General features: G+C 37.5%; 1 protein-coding gene across 1 annotated transcript in view; it reads right to left on the bottom strand.

Annotated features, from left to right (window-relative positions):
• TENM3 (teneurin transmembrane protein 3) overlaps positions 1 to 17,666 on the bottom strand; it is an 825,548-nt gene that overhangs the window by 583,623 nt on the left and 224,259 nt on the right. Inside the window, 1 exon segment of the mRNA XM_078148915.1 lies at positions 15,384 to 15,691. Within this exon segment, the coding sequence (XP_078005041.1) occupies positions 15,384 to 15,618 (235 nt within the window). The 5' untranslated portion in view covers positions 15,619 to 15,691.

The raw sequence follows: 17,666 nt of genomic DNA on the forward strand, positions 1-17,666 counted from the left end.
TGTGTGTGTGTGTGTGTGTGTGTGTGTGTGTGTGTGTGTATGTTTCTAAACTTCACATTAAAAAAATAAGAGTTAGGGAAAATTTTGAAAAATTCTAGGGTGGCACCAGAACAAATATTTCATCCCGGATGGCACAGAAGACAACTACCCCTTTAATCAGAGGCAGTAAAATGAGGGAACAGGGAACATGGAGTTTGCAACGTGGCTATTTTGTCCTGCAGAGTGTACAACACAGTCACTGCAGGGTGAGCATTTTCAAAGAGGCTCATGCAGTGTGATGCTTGCCGATGGGCAAGGAATCTTGCTGCTTCCTGTTGAGGACTGAAAAGAAAAAGGCATGTAAGTGAGATACTCTTGTGTTTACACAGGGAGACTTGAGAACCCACTGAGCTCTTGGCACCTGACCTTCCTTTGAGTGGTCTGGTTTTCCATTTGGACTCTGTACTCCTACTTCCTAGTAGTGAAGCCAAGAGTTTTATCATGGGAAGATGGGTGTTGAGGAGAGGGAACTGAGAGAGGCATTTGGGACATCCATCTCCGAAATAAATGAGGCTCTTCATGAAAAAAAAATGTTCTTTGTTGAATTCTGTGGTCCTGACATGTCTATGTACCATTTACTATAATTCTTAATTTTAACATTTTTTCTTCTATGTATCTAAAACTCTTTGCCTAAGTGAGATAAAGCATAAATGTTTTGTCTTTATGCCTCCTCATTTTCTTTTAATATTTCCTTTCCAATGAGGAACTGTTTCCCTTTTTCCTTCTCTCTTGAACACACTGTACACTAACATCTCTAGACATCTTCCTTTTTTGAAGGAATCCTGTTCTACCTCAGATTCTAGCTTCTGGAAGGCAGAACTTAGACCTTTTCCTCTAATCTTTTGCTTCTTAAGTCTTATGTTACTCTTTCGTTCATTGGTTATTTTATGTCTTTAAAAATCTCTCTCTTTGAGCTGTAATAATCTCTAAACTAGAATAAATCATAGATAAGAAATTAATCAGAAAATTAATTTCAATTGGATAAGTAGGGGGAAAAATAAAAATTGAGACACATTGCTTTTCTTCTGATGTTACTCTCAAATGGTATACACACACACACACACACATATAGTAGGCATGCACATGTTTATTATATATACACATATTCATAAAATCTCTATCCCCCTACTCCAAAGTGATTTCTCCTATATATAATTCCTCAATTCACAACTATTATTGTTAAAGTATTAATCTTATTCCAATTACTTATTTGAGCATTATGAAATCAATGTTCTCCTATATCATTTTGTATTTCCTTTTTATGTCATACTTGTATTGGGTCTAGGCCATCACCCCATTATAAAAGTTCACGAAACTCTTTACTCTGGCTTCTTGTCTACTCTATCTGTCCCAGTTCGAAACTTTTAGTCTGATCAAGTTAGACATTGACTTCTGTTTTAATATCTTTTCCCACAGTTCCCTCACACAAAATTACAGATTTTCTTATTACCACTGCTCTATGTGGAATGAGTAGTGTTGTTGGCACATATGGTAAATATTTTATTTGCATAGATCTTTGCATAATTTTATCTATTTGCATCTGATTTCTCTTGATGTGTGATCCTGGGCAAGTCACTAAATCTCTCATTATTGGTAGTAGAGTCAACTTCATAAGTTTTCATTAAGTGCTTCTTTGTTCTAGGAACAGAGCTAAGCACTGAGGATACAAAGTAAGACAAAAGCAGTTCTTGCCTTTAGGGTCTCACATTCTAATGAGGGAAAACATGCAAATAATTATGAATATACAAGATACACGGGGAGAGGATGGTAGGAATGTACTGGTAAATGTTTAACTACCAGCTTTCTGAAACAACAATAGGTACACCCACTAGTAAGTTTAATCAGAATTATTAACATTTTCTCCTTTTTTTCTTTAGTCTAGACCAGGGGTGGGGAACCTGCCACATGTGGCCTCGGGCAGATTCTCCACCCCTGGAATCAGCAAAACAATAAAAGGAGCCTGGATTTGTAGGGTCTGCATTTGCTCATTCTGAAAATTTAACAAACTAGCTCTTGTGTTTGGTTTTACGTTCTTAACACCCCAGCCCATGCAAATGTTGTTTGCCTTAAGCTGCTGGGGTGCTAAGCCAAAGCCTGCTTCAGGTAGCCATTATTTCACATTTCCAACCTAGATTCTTTCTCACAAATACCGTTCGGGTGCGAAGTATTCCACTCTACCATTGCAAGTTTCATTCGGACCTTTGTTCTGTGATGTATGGTACCTCTGCCCGTAGGGAATAGGCACTGGGGACTTAAAGAGTATTTTGGCCAATGTGGTGGGAGACTGTATTTGCAAGGGGAGAAAGTGAGAGTGTGACAAATGACCCTGGAAAACCTGCATAATCTTTAAGATAAAGTTTTATGGAGTCTGCAGGGTAGCAAGGACATATGGATAGTGAATGGAAGACTTGGTGGAATGAAATAGAAATACTAGGTTGTATGTCTGCTGACTTGAACAAGGAAGTTATTCTTGGGCATCTCTTGTGAATGGAAAGCATGGACCGTTGATTGGTAGGAAGTACAAATGCTGATGTTGGCAACAGTTTGCATCTAGTAAAATCACTTAAGACGATTGATTTTTATCAAAAGCTTTCTGAAAACTAATTTGCTGCTTCTTTTTTTCCTCAATAATTATCCCCATAGAACAATCCAAAGCCCAGGAGCGATAACGTGCTTAGCCCATCTGTTACTACCTGATAGTCAAAGGACAGAGGCATTGGTGTAAATATGTTTTATGGGTTGGCATAGAGCAGCAGCAGGTATTTAATAATCATACGGGAAGCTGAACCCTGGTGACTGCCCGTACGGATCCCAGATCGGTACGGCGGCAGGGCCCCATGATTCAAGTTTCGAGGTATGTGAGGGCTCAGTATACTAGACCCATCAAGGCTGAGGGAGGGGGAGAGATGGGATTATTTCCACTGGGTCAGGAGGAGGGCTCTAAGCTACATCTATCTATTCCTACCTTCTGGTAGAGGTAATCTACAAATCAGGTTGGTTTCCAATCCAGAAAGAACCACTTGCCTAGAGAGTCAATAATCAGCGAGGCGGGCAGGGGAGCAAAGAGAGGGGGAGCTCAGAGAAAAACATTAACATGAAACAATGATAAACCAGAGCTATTTAACTTATGTCTTTAAGTAGAAAAATTTAAGGCTGAGAAAACATGACCATCTAAATCCTTTAATCCAGTGGCTGACATTTATAGTGACTGAGAAGGATTAATCATTTTGATCTCCAGATGAATCACTTTGAGTAGCTAATATTTAAAAGTAATAAACTTTGGACTTAAAGTAATTAGCACAGTGAAACTGATTCATGTTTCAGGTTTTTGCCCCTCTTTATAAAAATACTCCTCAGAAGGACAAGACTTCAGAAAACTAATAACCAATTCAGAAAATATGCTAAGGCATGTCAGATTTCTTTCTCTCTTTTGACAGAAGTGAGGGAGGAATGGGAAAATAAAAATTTTGGCATCTCTATGCATCAATTCATAACATTAAGAACTACTCACTGGCAAGACCAGAGGTCATATTTCTTCTGAAGTTGTCTTCTTATTCACTGTAAAAATACCCTAAACTTAATCTACATTTCAGCTTTCAAAATTTAAATCATACAACTCTGGCTTCCAGAAGCTTCCCTCTTTACAATGATTAAAATATGTCCTTTTTTGGGATATTTACCTCCATATAGATTAAAAATGAGAATAAACTGCTTTTAATTCCTAGGCAGCTACTACAAAGTAAAGATCCTGAAGGCAAAAATACAAATGATTTAATTAAAGTTCTTATTAACGTTGTTTTTACACAGGACCAATACTCTTAAGTGAGTTTCTGAAATAATATTTAGAAGGTTCATATAATGCTTTAAGGACACAGAGATACAGTTCTCTAGTACCACTTGGAATATGCAATATTATTGGAAACACCGCAGCTCAAACAGCAAAACATTTTGGATAGAATAAAGTCAAATAAATAGAAGCCCTGGCTAAAAACTCTTCTCAAAAAGGAGACTGAAATAAGATTCTTTATACTTAAAAATAAAGATTATACTTTGAAAGGAATGGTCACATCCAAATCAATAAATCAACAAGTATTAATTAAGCCACTATTATGTGCCAGACAATGGGGACAGAAAGAACAGGATGGAATAGTCCTTGTCCTTAAAGGGTTTAAATCTTTATGGCAACAACATATATTTCTTTCTATCTTAGCAGGGCTGAAAACATTCTTTTTTACAATTTAAAAAGAGAAATGACTGTATTTTTAATATACATAGAATGCTGACGTCATGTAATATTTTACCTTTTCTTTTAGTTTTTCTCAGTTACAATGACTATTTAATGTACACACACACACACACATTTCACTTTTTTAATCTCTTTTTTTTTTATGTGAGACAATTGGGGTTAAGTGACTTGCCCAGGGTCACACAGCTAGTGAGTGTAATGGATCTGAGGCCTCGTTTGAACTCAGGTCCTTCTGAATCCAGGGCCAGTGCTCTATCCACTATGCCACCTAGTTGCCCCATTTATTTCACTTTTTACCATGAGATATTTATGTGTTAGAAAAATTCTCTAAAGAATCATTGATGGCAGCCATGTGATCTGGGCAAGTCACTCAAGTTGTTTGTCTCAGTTTCCTCATCTGTAAAATGGACATCAAAATAGCACTTACCTTCCAGGACTGCCGCAAGGATCAGGTGAGATAGGTAATTGGTAATTGGTAAAATAATTTGGCATAGTACATGGTACATTGTAGGCACTACATAAACGTTAGCTGTCACTATTATTATTATTATTATTATTATTGCTACTACTAGTACTGACACCACTGCCACTACTGCCGCTACTACTGCTCCTGCAACTGCTACTACTACCACTACTACTGCTACTATTACTACTACTACTGATGCCACTACTACTACTGCTACTGCTACTACTACTACTACTACTACTACTACTATTACTACTACTACTACTATACTACTACTAAACTTACAGGTCCTTTGGCATTTAAAAAAAAATTAGACCCACTATGTGGCTCAAAGAGCAAACTTTTTCAGCACCCTCCCCCACCCCCAGCAATGCAAATCAATACTTATTCTGCAACTTTGAGTTTTCTAGAGTTACCATGACACCAACAGGTCAAGAGACCTGCCACACAGCCATCATGTGTCGGAGGCAATATGGAACCAGGTATTGTGGATTCCTTAGGCCAGCTCTCTATTCACATTAGGCTACAACTGCCTCTTACACTTCACAGTTTATAACCTACTTTTACATCTATCACCTCATTTGTCCCCAAGAAACTCTATGAGATAGGCAGAGTCTTTACTGTTTCCATTGTACAGATAAGAAAACTTAGGCTCAAGAGAAGTTGATTTATCCAAAATCATACCTTTAGTACATGGGAAAGCTGAGACTAGAACCCAGGCCTCCACCTTCCTATTTTGGGCTTAATACCAATATGTGTCTCATAATTATTTCTTGAGGTGAATGGGAGAACTATCATGGGTGTTTTGAAAGGAGATAAAAACCAAAGAAAAGAATCAATAAAGAGATAGAAAAAACTAGGAAACGACTACTAATATGGATTTAAATTTCTGTCCATTCATGTGTGTGTATATGTGCACGTGGATGTGCACTTTCGTGTGAGTAGATGTACTCCACTCACATTTTACTCTGGTGTCTCCGAGGCATGGCCCTGGTCTCTGAAAGGTTGTGCAACCAGGAGGTAGGGCCTATCTAGCTGGGTAACCTTACGTACAGGTGGGGAAATGGACTACGTTATGTGTCTGTCATCTAAGGACCACTCTAGCTCAGAGAGGCCCATGACTGGGAAGTTAGTCCAGGTATGCTGACTTTTTCCAACCACAACAGTTTTAAAGATTACATACTAACATGGCAAAGGTGTAGGAAATCGCAGATTTTGAAAACACTGAAACATATCTACAACATATATTGAAGACAGCAACATATACACATGGATATATGTCTATAAACATATATATATATATATATATATATATATATATATATATATATATATATATATATATACACATATCCATCTACAAGCAACAGCCTGTTATACTGGATGAAGAGACATCTGGAGTCAGGAAGACTTGATACTTATGTGATAACACCTGACTGTATGCTGTTGTTATTTCAGATGTGTCTGACACTTTCTGTGACCTCATTTGGAATTTTCATGACAAAGACACTAGAGTGGTTTACCACTTCTCTCTCCAGCTCATTTTACAGAAAAGGAAACTGAGGCAAATGTGTTTAAGTGACTTGCCCAGGATCACTCAGCTAGTAAATGTCTGAGGCCACAGCTGAACTCAGGTCTTCCTGACCCATTGTGCCACCTAGCTGCCACTGGCTATATGACCTTGGGTAAATCATTTACATTTGTTCCAGGCCAGTGGTATCAAACTCAAATAGAAATGGGGTCACTAAACTGTACATAAGGATCTTTGTGGGTATACATCGACTTAGAAAACCATATATTTTGTCAGTCTATACTAGAAAAAGCAAGACTGCCTCCATTGCCTTTGTGGAAGTCCAACCAAGATCAAAGGCTTTAAATTCTTTTTTTTTTTTAACTGACAAACAGAAGAAACACGATGTGTTTACTGGTAGGGAGAAGAAAGTGAATACCTGTGAAAACACAGGAATGTGATTTCATTGCTTTGGGGAAAAGCAATTTTCCCATTGAGGGAAAATCCATTTTGGTAATTTCATTCCCACTGTAGGAAATCCCGGTGTGGAAACTCTTTCCGCCATTGTAGATCTTTAAATGTAACATGTAATCCTAGAGACTTGTCTGAGGCACTGAAAGGTTAAGAGAGTTATCTAGCCAGTGTCAAAGGAGAAACTTGAATGTAGGTCTTCCTGAATCCATGGCCAACCATGGATTGACTACATCAGATTACTTGTAAAATTATTGCTTAATATAGTTTTTCTACAATTACAAAAAAAAAGAAAGTTGTTTTCCCAAAGGATGATAGTTGCTTTTTAATGTTATAGCTAGTAGCGAACTTACATAGCTTAAAGTCCGTAAAAAATCTTACATATTTAGAAACATTCTATATTATCTCATTTGATCTTCACAATAACCATGTGAGGTATAATAGGTGCTATTATTATCCCATTTTATGGATGAGTAAACTGAGGTCTATAGAGGTTAAGTGACTTCCTTACATAGCTAATCTGAGGTAGGAACCTAACCCAGGTCTTCCCAACTCAGCTCTGGCACTCTACCCATCATGGCACACTGGCTCGCTTTCTAGATGGAAGCAAAAGAAATAAATGGTCCATTTCATCCAGTTCTGAAATGTGAATCACTGTTTTTCAAAACTGAGAATCAGCAGAGCAAATAGGCTCTCATGAAAACTTAAGGGTCAGAATGTCCAGACTGGGAAAAGGTTAATGTTAATTACTTTGGAATCCTGGAGGTGTTTCCAAGCAGAGTAAGGAAACTGATATTTCTTCTTTTCAGACTTCAGTTTTTTATATGAACAGAACTGCTATTTCTCCACATCAATTATTTTCAAAATCCACCTTCATGGCCAATATTCCTTGGTGAGTCTAAGGTCTTAGATGCCTTCATAACCTTCTCAAGCAATGCCCATTTTATGATGAAAAAAGGCAGAAAAAAACCTATTCTGTCTTTACTACTTTTGTAAGACTCTCTGTGTGTGTGTGTGTGTGTGTGTGTGTGTGTGACTTTTAACCAAACATTTCTTAGATTAAAAACAAGCCCAAGTCTCTATGAGGACAAATTTTCTTCAGATATCAAAGATAACTAGTGTTTGAGAATTTAGTTGACAGAATTTGAGAATTTAGAACACTCCCCAGAAGCCACTTCTTACTCACAGGTAGCTCCTCAAGGACTAAAACATCAAATAAATGAGTTAGCCAGGAAGTCACACAGGTGGATTTGAACAGGGATAGATTTGAACCCTAGACATTACTGCCAAAAACCAAAGCATTCCCATAACTGTTGTCAACTCAGCTTTACAGCTTCCAAATATACCAGGTATTTGTCCAAGGTCTAAAAATATTAAAGTACAGTTATAAGAAAGTTTTTTTGAAAATCAATTTGAGTAGTAACTCTGGAAAGCATTACTGTGAACTAGGATAAAGTGTCACATTACCCAATTTCTATTGGGAATCTAATGGTATAAAGTAGTTGGAGAGACAGGGAGGATTCCTAATCCCAGTGAAATGTTCATTTTCAGGTTGCTCTCTCTATTCCCATTTTAAACAATAAGACTGATCTGAGATCTTATAAGACCAGTCTCTATTTCTAGGGCTGTTTCAAAATGTAGAATTATCTTGTAAGCATCTGGTTTATCAATTGCAAGACTGTTCATGCACTACGCTGTGCAAGGGCATCATTTTGAGAAAGAACAGACTCCTGGAGTGGAGGGTTTTTCACCAAAAAAGGTCGGAATGACAGTAGCTAATAGAGTTTCTAGGACGGTTACAAGACTGTTACCTTCACCCACTGGACAGCAGGCATTGGCTAACCAAGATTTCTCCTTAAGGAGACTACTTTAAGTAGTTAAATGTATTTATTCTGTTCATTTTCAATGGCTGTCCTCCATGCCTTAAATCATCTCCCTCCTCATTTCTACCTCCTGGCTTCCTTCAAGATTCAGATAAAATCCCACCTTCTACAAGAAACCTTTATTGGTCTTCCTTAATGTTAGTGCCTTCCCCTTGAGATTATGTGTAATTTGTCCTGTGAATATCTTGTTTAGATATAGTTGTTTTATGTCTTTCCCATTAGACTGTTAGGTCTCTGAAGATGGGGACCATTTAAAAAAATTTTTTTTTATCCCCAGTACTTTAGCACAGCACCCAGTACTTAATAGGCCTGTAATAAATGCTTGCTGACTTTATAGAGATTTCTGAGGAAACTTCCATTTACTCATGATAATTAGCCTTCTTCACCTTCTACATATTCTTGGCAGCCAACCCAACACCATGCATCCATATTGCAAGTATAGATAGCAGCAAACTAGGAATTCCTGGTGGGTGCTCTTGAATACATTTGGGCTGAGCGTGACTACTACATTTCTGTTATTTAGGGCTTAAGCCTCTACTGCATTTCATTGCAGATCACAGACATAACTGAAATACAAAGGAAATAACATGTCTTACCTACAGGACACAAGCTTCTTGCAATATTCTAGATACTACCATACTGTCAAAGCTGCATTTACAATAGTCACTACTATAAGGATTTGCTAAGTGATAAATTCTCCATTCAGTTATTCTATAATATATGGTAACTCCCCCCACCCAGGTTATATATTGGATTTAAATATGGTGATAAAGAAAGCTCTATAGTTTATTATTTTATTCTGGAATAAATTTTTATGGCTATTTTTGGTTTTTATTTCAACTGCATTTCCCAATGCATTCCTGAACATTCTCCCTCCCAGAGAGCCATCCTTCATGAAAAAAAAAGCATAGAGGGGGGAAAATGTTCAGCAAAAGTAACTGATATAATGAGTAAATCTGATGCTATATTCTGTGTTCCAAAACTTACCTATGTAAGCAAGAGAGGAGCAGTGTGGATAATCATTTTAAGGAGCATAAAAGTGGAACAGACACATTTTAACTAAGGGGCAACTACACCTTGAAAAAAAATCACCAGTGGCTAGAACGCTAGAAGCATTGTACTATGGCATGGTGCCTATTTGTTTATCATAGTATTTATTTTTAAATAAAAGAGTCTCAGGGAGTTATATAGGGAGCAGGCAGCAGAGAATATCTAATTTCCTAAGTTATTTCATAATTCATGCTTAGAAAGTAGTTGTTTAATAAAGTGATAGCTTCAGTTTATAAGAATATTTGTAATTCCTGTTTCATTTATCATTATCAAATGAGATAATATTTGTAAAGTGCATATTAGCACAGAGACCGGCACATTTAAGGTGGTTAATTAGTGCCTATTCTGTCCCTTCCTCCCACTTTTTCATGTTTCAGTAGAGAGGGTGGTAGTTGGGGAAAATTCAATAATAATAACAACTTTCTTCCATCCATCCATCTATTTATCTTTCCATCCATCCACCTATCTTTCTTTCCATCTATCCATCTTCTATATATACATATATGTATTTATGCATATACATATATACATATGTGTATATATGCATGTTTTTTTTTCTTAACTTTTACAAGAAGCTTTCCTTATAACAACCCCCAAAACTAGAGTGCACAAGTATTAATCTCCCTGTTCCGGGTGTGAGAAATTGCAGTTCAGATTGGTTCAGACTTACCCGCAGTTGTACAGCTAGGAAGGTCTGGACAAGTCAACCTTTCTAGACTTAGGTGACTTCTTTTCACATACTTGAAGCAGCTAAATGGCCCAGTAGCTAGAGTGTTGGATTTACAATCGGGAAAATCTGTCTTGGAAACAGCCTTCAGACACTTACTAGCTGGGTGTCCCCAGGCAAGTCATCTCAGCCTTAGTTTCCTCATCTGTAAAATGGGGATAACAACAGCCCCTACCTCGACAAGGAGACAAACTATGTAAAGTGCTTTGTAAATCTCACAGGGCTATAAAAATGTTATTAGCTATACTTCTAGTTAAACTGGACTGCTTGCTGCCGTACCAATAAATCCTCCCCTTCCTTCTATCTGTGACAAGTCCTTGCTCCTAGAATGAGTCACTTCAGCCCCCCTATCACAATCAGAGAGCCTCAGGTGGCATCTACTGCAACTTCTGTCTCTACCGATTGCCTTTAGAACAGACCCTGGTGAGTCGCCAACCCAGGTTTGCTTGCCTTTAGAAAGCGGGAACCCGTTATTTTCAAGTTCACTATGGAAGGGAAGCCCACTCCAATTGGCAGGAAGTTTTTCTTTACATTCACTCGACTTCTATCTTTCTAAAACTTCTGCCGTGGCTCCTAGTTCTGCCCTCTGTGGCCCTGTGGAACAAGAGCGATTCCCCTTTCTTATGTTAGTTCTTCACAATCCTGACTGCCCTCTTCTGGGGGCAGTTCAGCAATACTCTTCCTAAAATGGGGTGCCCAGAACCTCAGTAATATCTTTCCAAATGCTGGAAATCCGAAAATCATTCAAGGTCTCCAGCTAACTGTTTTCTCATTCTCCTTGGAAATCTCACAACACTTTTTACTTCTGTTCCACTATCATAATCTAAGTGGTATTTATACTTACTTGTGGACCTAACCTGTCCACTTAGATTGTAAGCTCCTTAGAGGCAGGATCTGTGTACACACACACACACACACACACACACACACACACACACACACACACACATACCCACCCACCACACAGACATATATATGTACATGGATCTCACACACACATATATAGGCATGTGTATGTTTATGTATGTGTATGTATAGTAACCCTCTAAATTATGATCCTCTTGTTTACTACTTGAGAAACCTTGGGCAAATCCCTTTATCTCTCTTGGCCTCACATTCCTCATCTGTAATAGCAGAAGTTTGGACTCGGTGATGTCTATGGTCCCCTTTTAGCTCTAAATCCGCCAGGTCCTGCCCTGGTCACAGCCTCAGTCCTTAGTTTGATTTAATTGAATAAATAGCTATTATCTGTCTGCTGTGTATAAGACACTATGGCTATGTGCTAAAGACTTGTAAAGAGAAAAAAAATAAATATATATATACACACGCATGTGTGTATATGTACATATGTATATGTATATCTATACATACACACACATAAACATATACATGCCTATATATGTGTGTGCGTGATCCATGTACATATGGGTGGCTCAATATCACAGTATTCCTGGTTTTAAAAATAAGTAGTATTGATTTAATTAATATTTCCAAAGCAAGAGATTATGTTGGGAGGAGGTAGGAGGCAGGGCAGAAGGCATAACTACCCTACGTAATGGTTTTTTTTAGATCCTTGACTAATACTGGTATTTCATTTTTATTATGTACATGGTGGCTGGCCCATCAAATGATACTTTTTCAGTTTCAGTAATTGCTAACAACTGCTTAGCAAAGCCATGGAGAGGTTGCTCTACATGTCAATGGAACAATGCAATCATGGATACTTGAAGCGTATATGGCAATAAGGACATGTTGCCCATGATATAATTAATCTGACAGCACAATAGCCAGTGGAAGGAAATTTAAATTTAGAAAATTAGAAAATATTCTGAGAAAATAAAAGACTGAGAAGTTTTTCACATAGTGTGCTAAGTGTAACAAACACACGGCCTTTTACGTACTGTACTTTTCCACAGCCCTCCTCTATTTCCTACCCCGATCATAACATCAGCAAAAGAAAATAAAAAAAAGCAACATCACGGAGCTCAAGAAGGCACACAGAACAACACGCAGCCCAAATGAGGGAGAAATGGGTGTCTGTGAAGGTGTCAGACTAAGTTTTTGTGACTGACTTCCTTGCTTAATAGACTGTACAGTTATAAGCATTCCCAGACTGCCCCATTAAAAAAGTATTAATTTGACTACCCTAAGGGTAAGAAAGGAATTCATTCAGTCCTTGGTCTGTCTTTTTAGATCAACAGCAAAGGTGTTACACGTGCTATTTATTGGTTTTTATGATGTAGTGACACATTCCCCAGAAATCTGACTAAAATCCCTTTCACTTGCTTCGTAAAGTCAAAGAGCAATTACCACATTTTGGATTGCCAATTTTCCCCTTTGGATAGAGTTGGTTTTGTCTGTTTTTCTGAAAATTATGGTTTTCTTTTTTTTTTCAATTAAAGCAGCTGAATTTATTAATTTTGGGGGGGCAGTGCTAGTTCCTTTTTCCTCTAATTCCTTCAGCTCTGCTATTTTCCAACTTCTTTTCCTGGGCTGCTGCTGCTTCCCGCCCTCCCCCAAACTTCCTTGTTTAATCCCCCTTCTCTAAGAACACCCCTAAGAACTACCAAGCCATGGCTCACACAGAATGGATAATAGACCGCATGGTCCCACAAGGGGGGCTTGAGGCCTAGAATTTCTACAGATGGTATCGCTATGTCATCATAAAGAGCCTGGGTTGTATTAACACTGCCCAGGAGGTAAACATTTCAGTTCTCTATTTTTAACCCTTCTAAGCAGCCATTCTCTGCCAAAGCTGAATGCTTGCTTGGGGTGGAGCTGGGCCTTTCAAATTTTATAATTTTACTACCACATGCGCTGTATGCTGCTTAGAACTTCATTCTCCCAATGTTCCCTGTGTAGTTACTTCTCAGATGGCATAAACATGGTTATTTTTTGCTATAGAAAAGTGAAATTGTATGCTGGGCCCAAAATATATGTATTTCCACCTACCCACCCTAATTCTTTCTTTCGAAATAACCGGTGTTGACAGCGGGCTCTGACTTGAATTGTGACAAGTCTAGAACACAATGTTGTAGAAGGAGGGAATGTTCTCTTTTAAAGGCACAATTTAATTAAAAGCCAGATGCTGTTGGATCTTTCTCTTTTACCAAGGGCACCTGTCTCCATTCCTGTTCCATATACCCCACAAAAACGGCCAAATGAAATCTTAAAATGCTTTATTTCTTTATAATAAATAGCACCACTAATCACTCATAAGCCGTTATGTAAACATAGCAGTTTCCACAAAAATATCAAATGATTTTTTGACGAAAGTAGATTTCAGGGAAACATTTGTAGAAACAACTATGGTGTATCAGTGGGGAAAAGGTTCATAGAGTTGTTGAAATTTTTGTAATTTCCTGAACCTTTTAACATTTTAAAAACTTATTTTAAATCAATGCTTATAATACTAATGTATAATAACTAAAAAGAGGGTAACATTTTCTATCCTTTTATTCATTCTTCTAGCAAACTTTATAAATATTCAAGGTCACTTACCAATTCTTTTTTGGCTACTTCATGCTTGGTTGTAGATTTGAAAAAAAAAACACCTGAATAACTATTGATAAGGAAAAAATTTAGTTCTATTTTCTTTTTGAGTTTTAGAGAGTTGTCCATTAAAATCCTGATAAGCTTGTCAATTTAGATCTGAATGGGATCTCAAGGGCCATCATGTCCAGTTACCTTATGAAGGCTACCTAGTTTATGTACTAAGGAGTGGAGGAGTATCTAAGTGGAAAGGAAGCCCATACCAATAATGTTACAGACACTGCAAAGCTTGTAGCCAGTATCTTGGAGGATGTACCTTAAAGCCTCAATAAAAAGAAGTGAAAAAAGTAAAAATTTAGAAAAAATAAAGGGAAGACTAGGAGGGAACAAAGTTATGGAAGTCCCAACCACTATAAGAATGTGCAAGGCAAAAATTAAAACAGCTCTATAGAAAGTAGAACAAATTTATAAAAGATTGAACCATCATGGCTGATTTTTGAAGTTGACTTCCAGGGAGATAAACCAAGACCTTCAACACGAAATCCCTTCATGCCACCGTTTGCTGCTACAGAATTCTAGGCAGAAAGAACACAGTACTAATCCATTTTATCAATGAATACGTTCTTATTTTAAAAAAAGTATCAATGAATACTTTCTTAGGAGAAAGAAGCATAGAGAGGACTTTTTCTCTTCCACCTGGTCAATAACTTATTTTGTTCAATGTTTAACTTAAAAGCCACCTCCTATATATGGCCTTTCCTTACCCTATCCCCAGTTTGTGATCTCCTCTCACAAAATGATATTTATTTTTGCATACTTTTTGTATGTGGTCATAGTTTCTACTTTGACATAATGTAAGCTACTTGAGGGCAAAAGTGGTTCCGTGTTTGTCTCCAGTGTCCCCAGAGTTCAGTACAAAATGCTTTGTGCCTAATCAGCGCTTAACAAATACTTGCCGATTGACTGATTGATTGAAAAGAGGAGAAGGGTTTCTTTACTTACCATTTTCTTCCTTGTTTGCTTACTACCTAGGAGAAGGAGCTCAGCTACCAACAACTTAATACATATATTCATCAGATGCGGAGCTCTCATTTGGGGACACCCAGGTTCCAACTATTTCCCCACCAATTACCGACATTTTTATAATCCCTAGAACTACTTGGAGAGTTCTATGAGTGTAAAATGTCTATATGAAGTACTGAGTTCCACTTTGGTCAACTGCATAGCCATTGCCTCTACATTGAGAAAGGTTTCAGAGGGCTGTGGAATGCATTTCTGTGTATCCATACCTCACAGATGACTTTTTGATTTTTTTTTTATCCAACATTGCATCTAGTGCTCTCAAGAAAAAAAAAAATCACGTCAATGAATAATTTTTCAAGAACCCATCAGAAAAAGGATGATAATATTTGTCCTGGACAAAAAGAAATTTCACAAAAACACATGTAATTGACCAACATTTGAGTGTGCCTTGTTGTTGCGTAGGAGAAGCTACCTACCTTGCCTGGTGTACTCCTCGGCTTCTCTGTGAACCAAATCCTTTACTCTGTTCCCATAGAGCAGCCGAGAGGAATCATGATCAAAAGCTTTCAGGGTTTCACTGGAACTGTAAGACTTCTGGGTAGGCACCCTGCACTCCTCATTGTCCGCTGAAGAATTTGTATAACGTCGTTGCTCCTTTTCTCGCCTACTTTTTGTCAAGGAGCAATAAGGTCTGCGTTCCTTTACATCCATACTTCATTCCTTCTGTGGGCTCATCAGTCCCGCTTATTGCAAACTCTCTTCAACATTCAATCTGCACTTGCCTCTGAAAGAAACAAAATTTTTTTAAAAAGTACAACTATGTTTATATGTTTATACACAGTCAACATATTTTTTGCACTAAGTTTTATACTAATACAATTGCAAGTGTACTGACAGGCAATGGAAAAATCTATGGTGGGTGTGAATAACCTGCATTACATTACCAAGGATGGCGTGGATCTGAGAAAAAGGAAAAAAAAGCAAAAACAAAACCGTACTATGGCCTAGCTTCCAGGAAGGTTTGAATGCAGGTCTCATTTTCACACATACTGGCTGCATGACTTCAGGCTTAATCTTTCAGAGCTCTGGACCATTCACTAAGACGGGGTTCTTAAACATTTTTTTAAAAATTCTGGATCTCTTTGGTGATATAATAAAGCCTTATGGACACCTTCTCACAACATTTTCAATGCATAAAATAAAATACATAAGATTAAAAAGGAAATAAACTATACTGAAATACAATTATTAAGATTGCGTGTGTGTGTGTGTGTGTGTGTGTGTGTGTGTGTGTGTGTGTGTTTTAAGTTCACAGTCCTCAGGTTAAGAAACTCTGCCCAAGACACTACATTAGAGATAAGGAGTCAACCTCCATTGGTAAAGGGAGCTAATTCATCTTGGAGTTCCCTATCCCTATCTTTATCCTTACTAACATAAGGATATGTAGGATATGGACAAGTCACACAGTGAGAGAGAAATACGACAAAGAGATAGCCCAAGTGGCACACTGGTATTCCCAAAATACTAAAAAGAACCATAGAAGACCTCCTACTCTCCCCAATTTCTCTAGAATCACTAGTTTCCTTCAGATCTCCCAGCTGTTCCTCCCTCCCTTCCCAGAGTGTTCTGTATTTACTTTATGTATACTAATATGTATCCATATTCCCCCTCTGATAAAGTGTGAGTTTCCTGAGGGCAGATTTATTTAATTTTTGTATTCATATCATTGGCACTTAAGTGCTTGGCCTATAAAGGGCATTTAATAAATCCTTATTAAGGTCACAAATTCATTTAAATTAGCCAACTATGTATTTAAATTTTTACCACTCCATAACGTCTTTGTACAGAAAAAGTAGGGGAAAATTAATTACAGCTTGTTTTCTTCTCTGAAGGTTTGTTTTCCTTCAAGGAGGTCAAATCCCTTAAAGTTCTTAATTTTTGTGAGCATTTCAGAACAAAAAGATCCATGTCAGATGGAGTAGATTCATAGCTTCTGTTAAGTGGAATAAGAGTTGCATGTCTAATCTGATTCTTTTAGTTTTGTGAATCAAAAATTTTAGCTTAAGCTCAAATTTCATTAAGGAATACACACACACACACACACACACACACACACACACACACACACATATAATATCCTCTTTCAGCTTTAGAGATGAACTGTGGTGGGTTTTAAGTTCCAAATTCTTTCTCTCTCTCCATCACCTCTTTCTACCCATTGTGAAGGCAAGCAACATGATATAAATTATACGTGTGAAATCATGCAAAACATTTCCATATGAACCATGTTGTGAAAAAAAAGCAAGAAAAATAAGTGGAGAAATTATACTTCAATTTGTATTCAGAGTTCATCAATTCTCTTACTGGAGGTGGACAGCATTATGAGTCAGTCCTTCAGGAATTATCTTGGATCACTGTTTTGCTCTGAGTAGCTAAGTCTGTCCTAGTTGATAATCCTTACCACACTGCTGTTACTGTGTACAATAATCCTGTTCTGCTCACTTCACTCTGCGTCAATTCATATAGGTCTTCCCAGGTTTTTCTGAAACCATCCCCCTTTCTAATTTCTTATAACATAACCGCACTCCATCACAATCATTTGGTACAACTTGTTCAGCCATTTCTCAATTGATGGGCATCCCCTCAATTTCCAATTCTTTGCCACCACAAAAAGTCCTATAAGTATTTTTGTGTTAACAGGTTATTTTCTTTTTTCTTTGATCTCTTTAGGATACAGATTTAGTAATAGTATTGCTGGG

The sequence above is a fragment of the Phascolarctos cinereus genome, unplaced genomic scaffold (assembly GCF_003287225.1).
Source record: "Phascolarctos cinereus isolate Bilbo 61053 unplaced genomic scaffold, phaCin_HiC Scaffold_9;HRSCAF=440, whole genome shotgun sequence".
In the NCBI taxonomy this organism is placed as follows: domain Eukaryota; kingdom Metazoa; phylum Chordata; class Mammalia; order Diprotodontia; family Phascolarctidae; genus Phascolarctos; species Phascolarctos cinereus.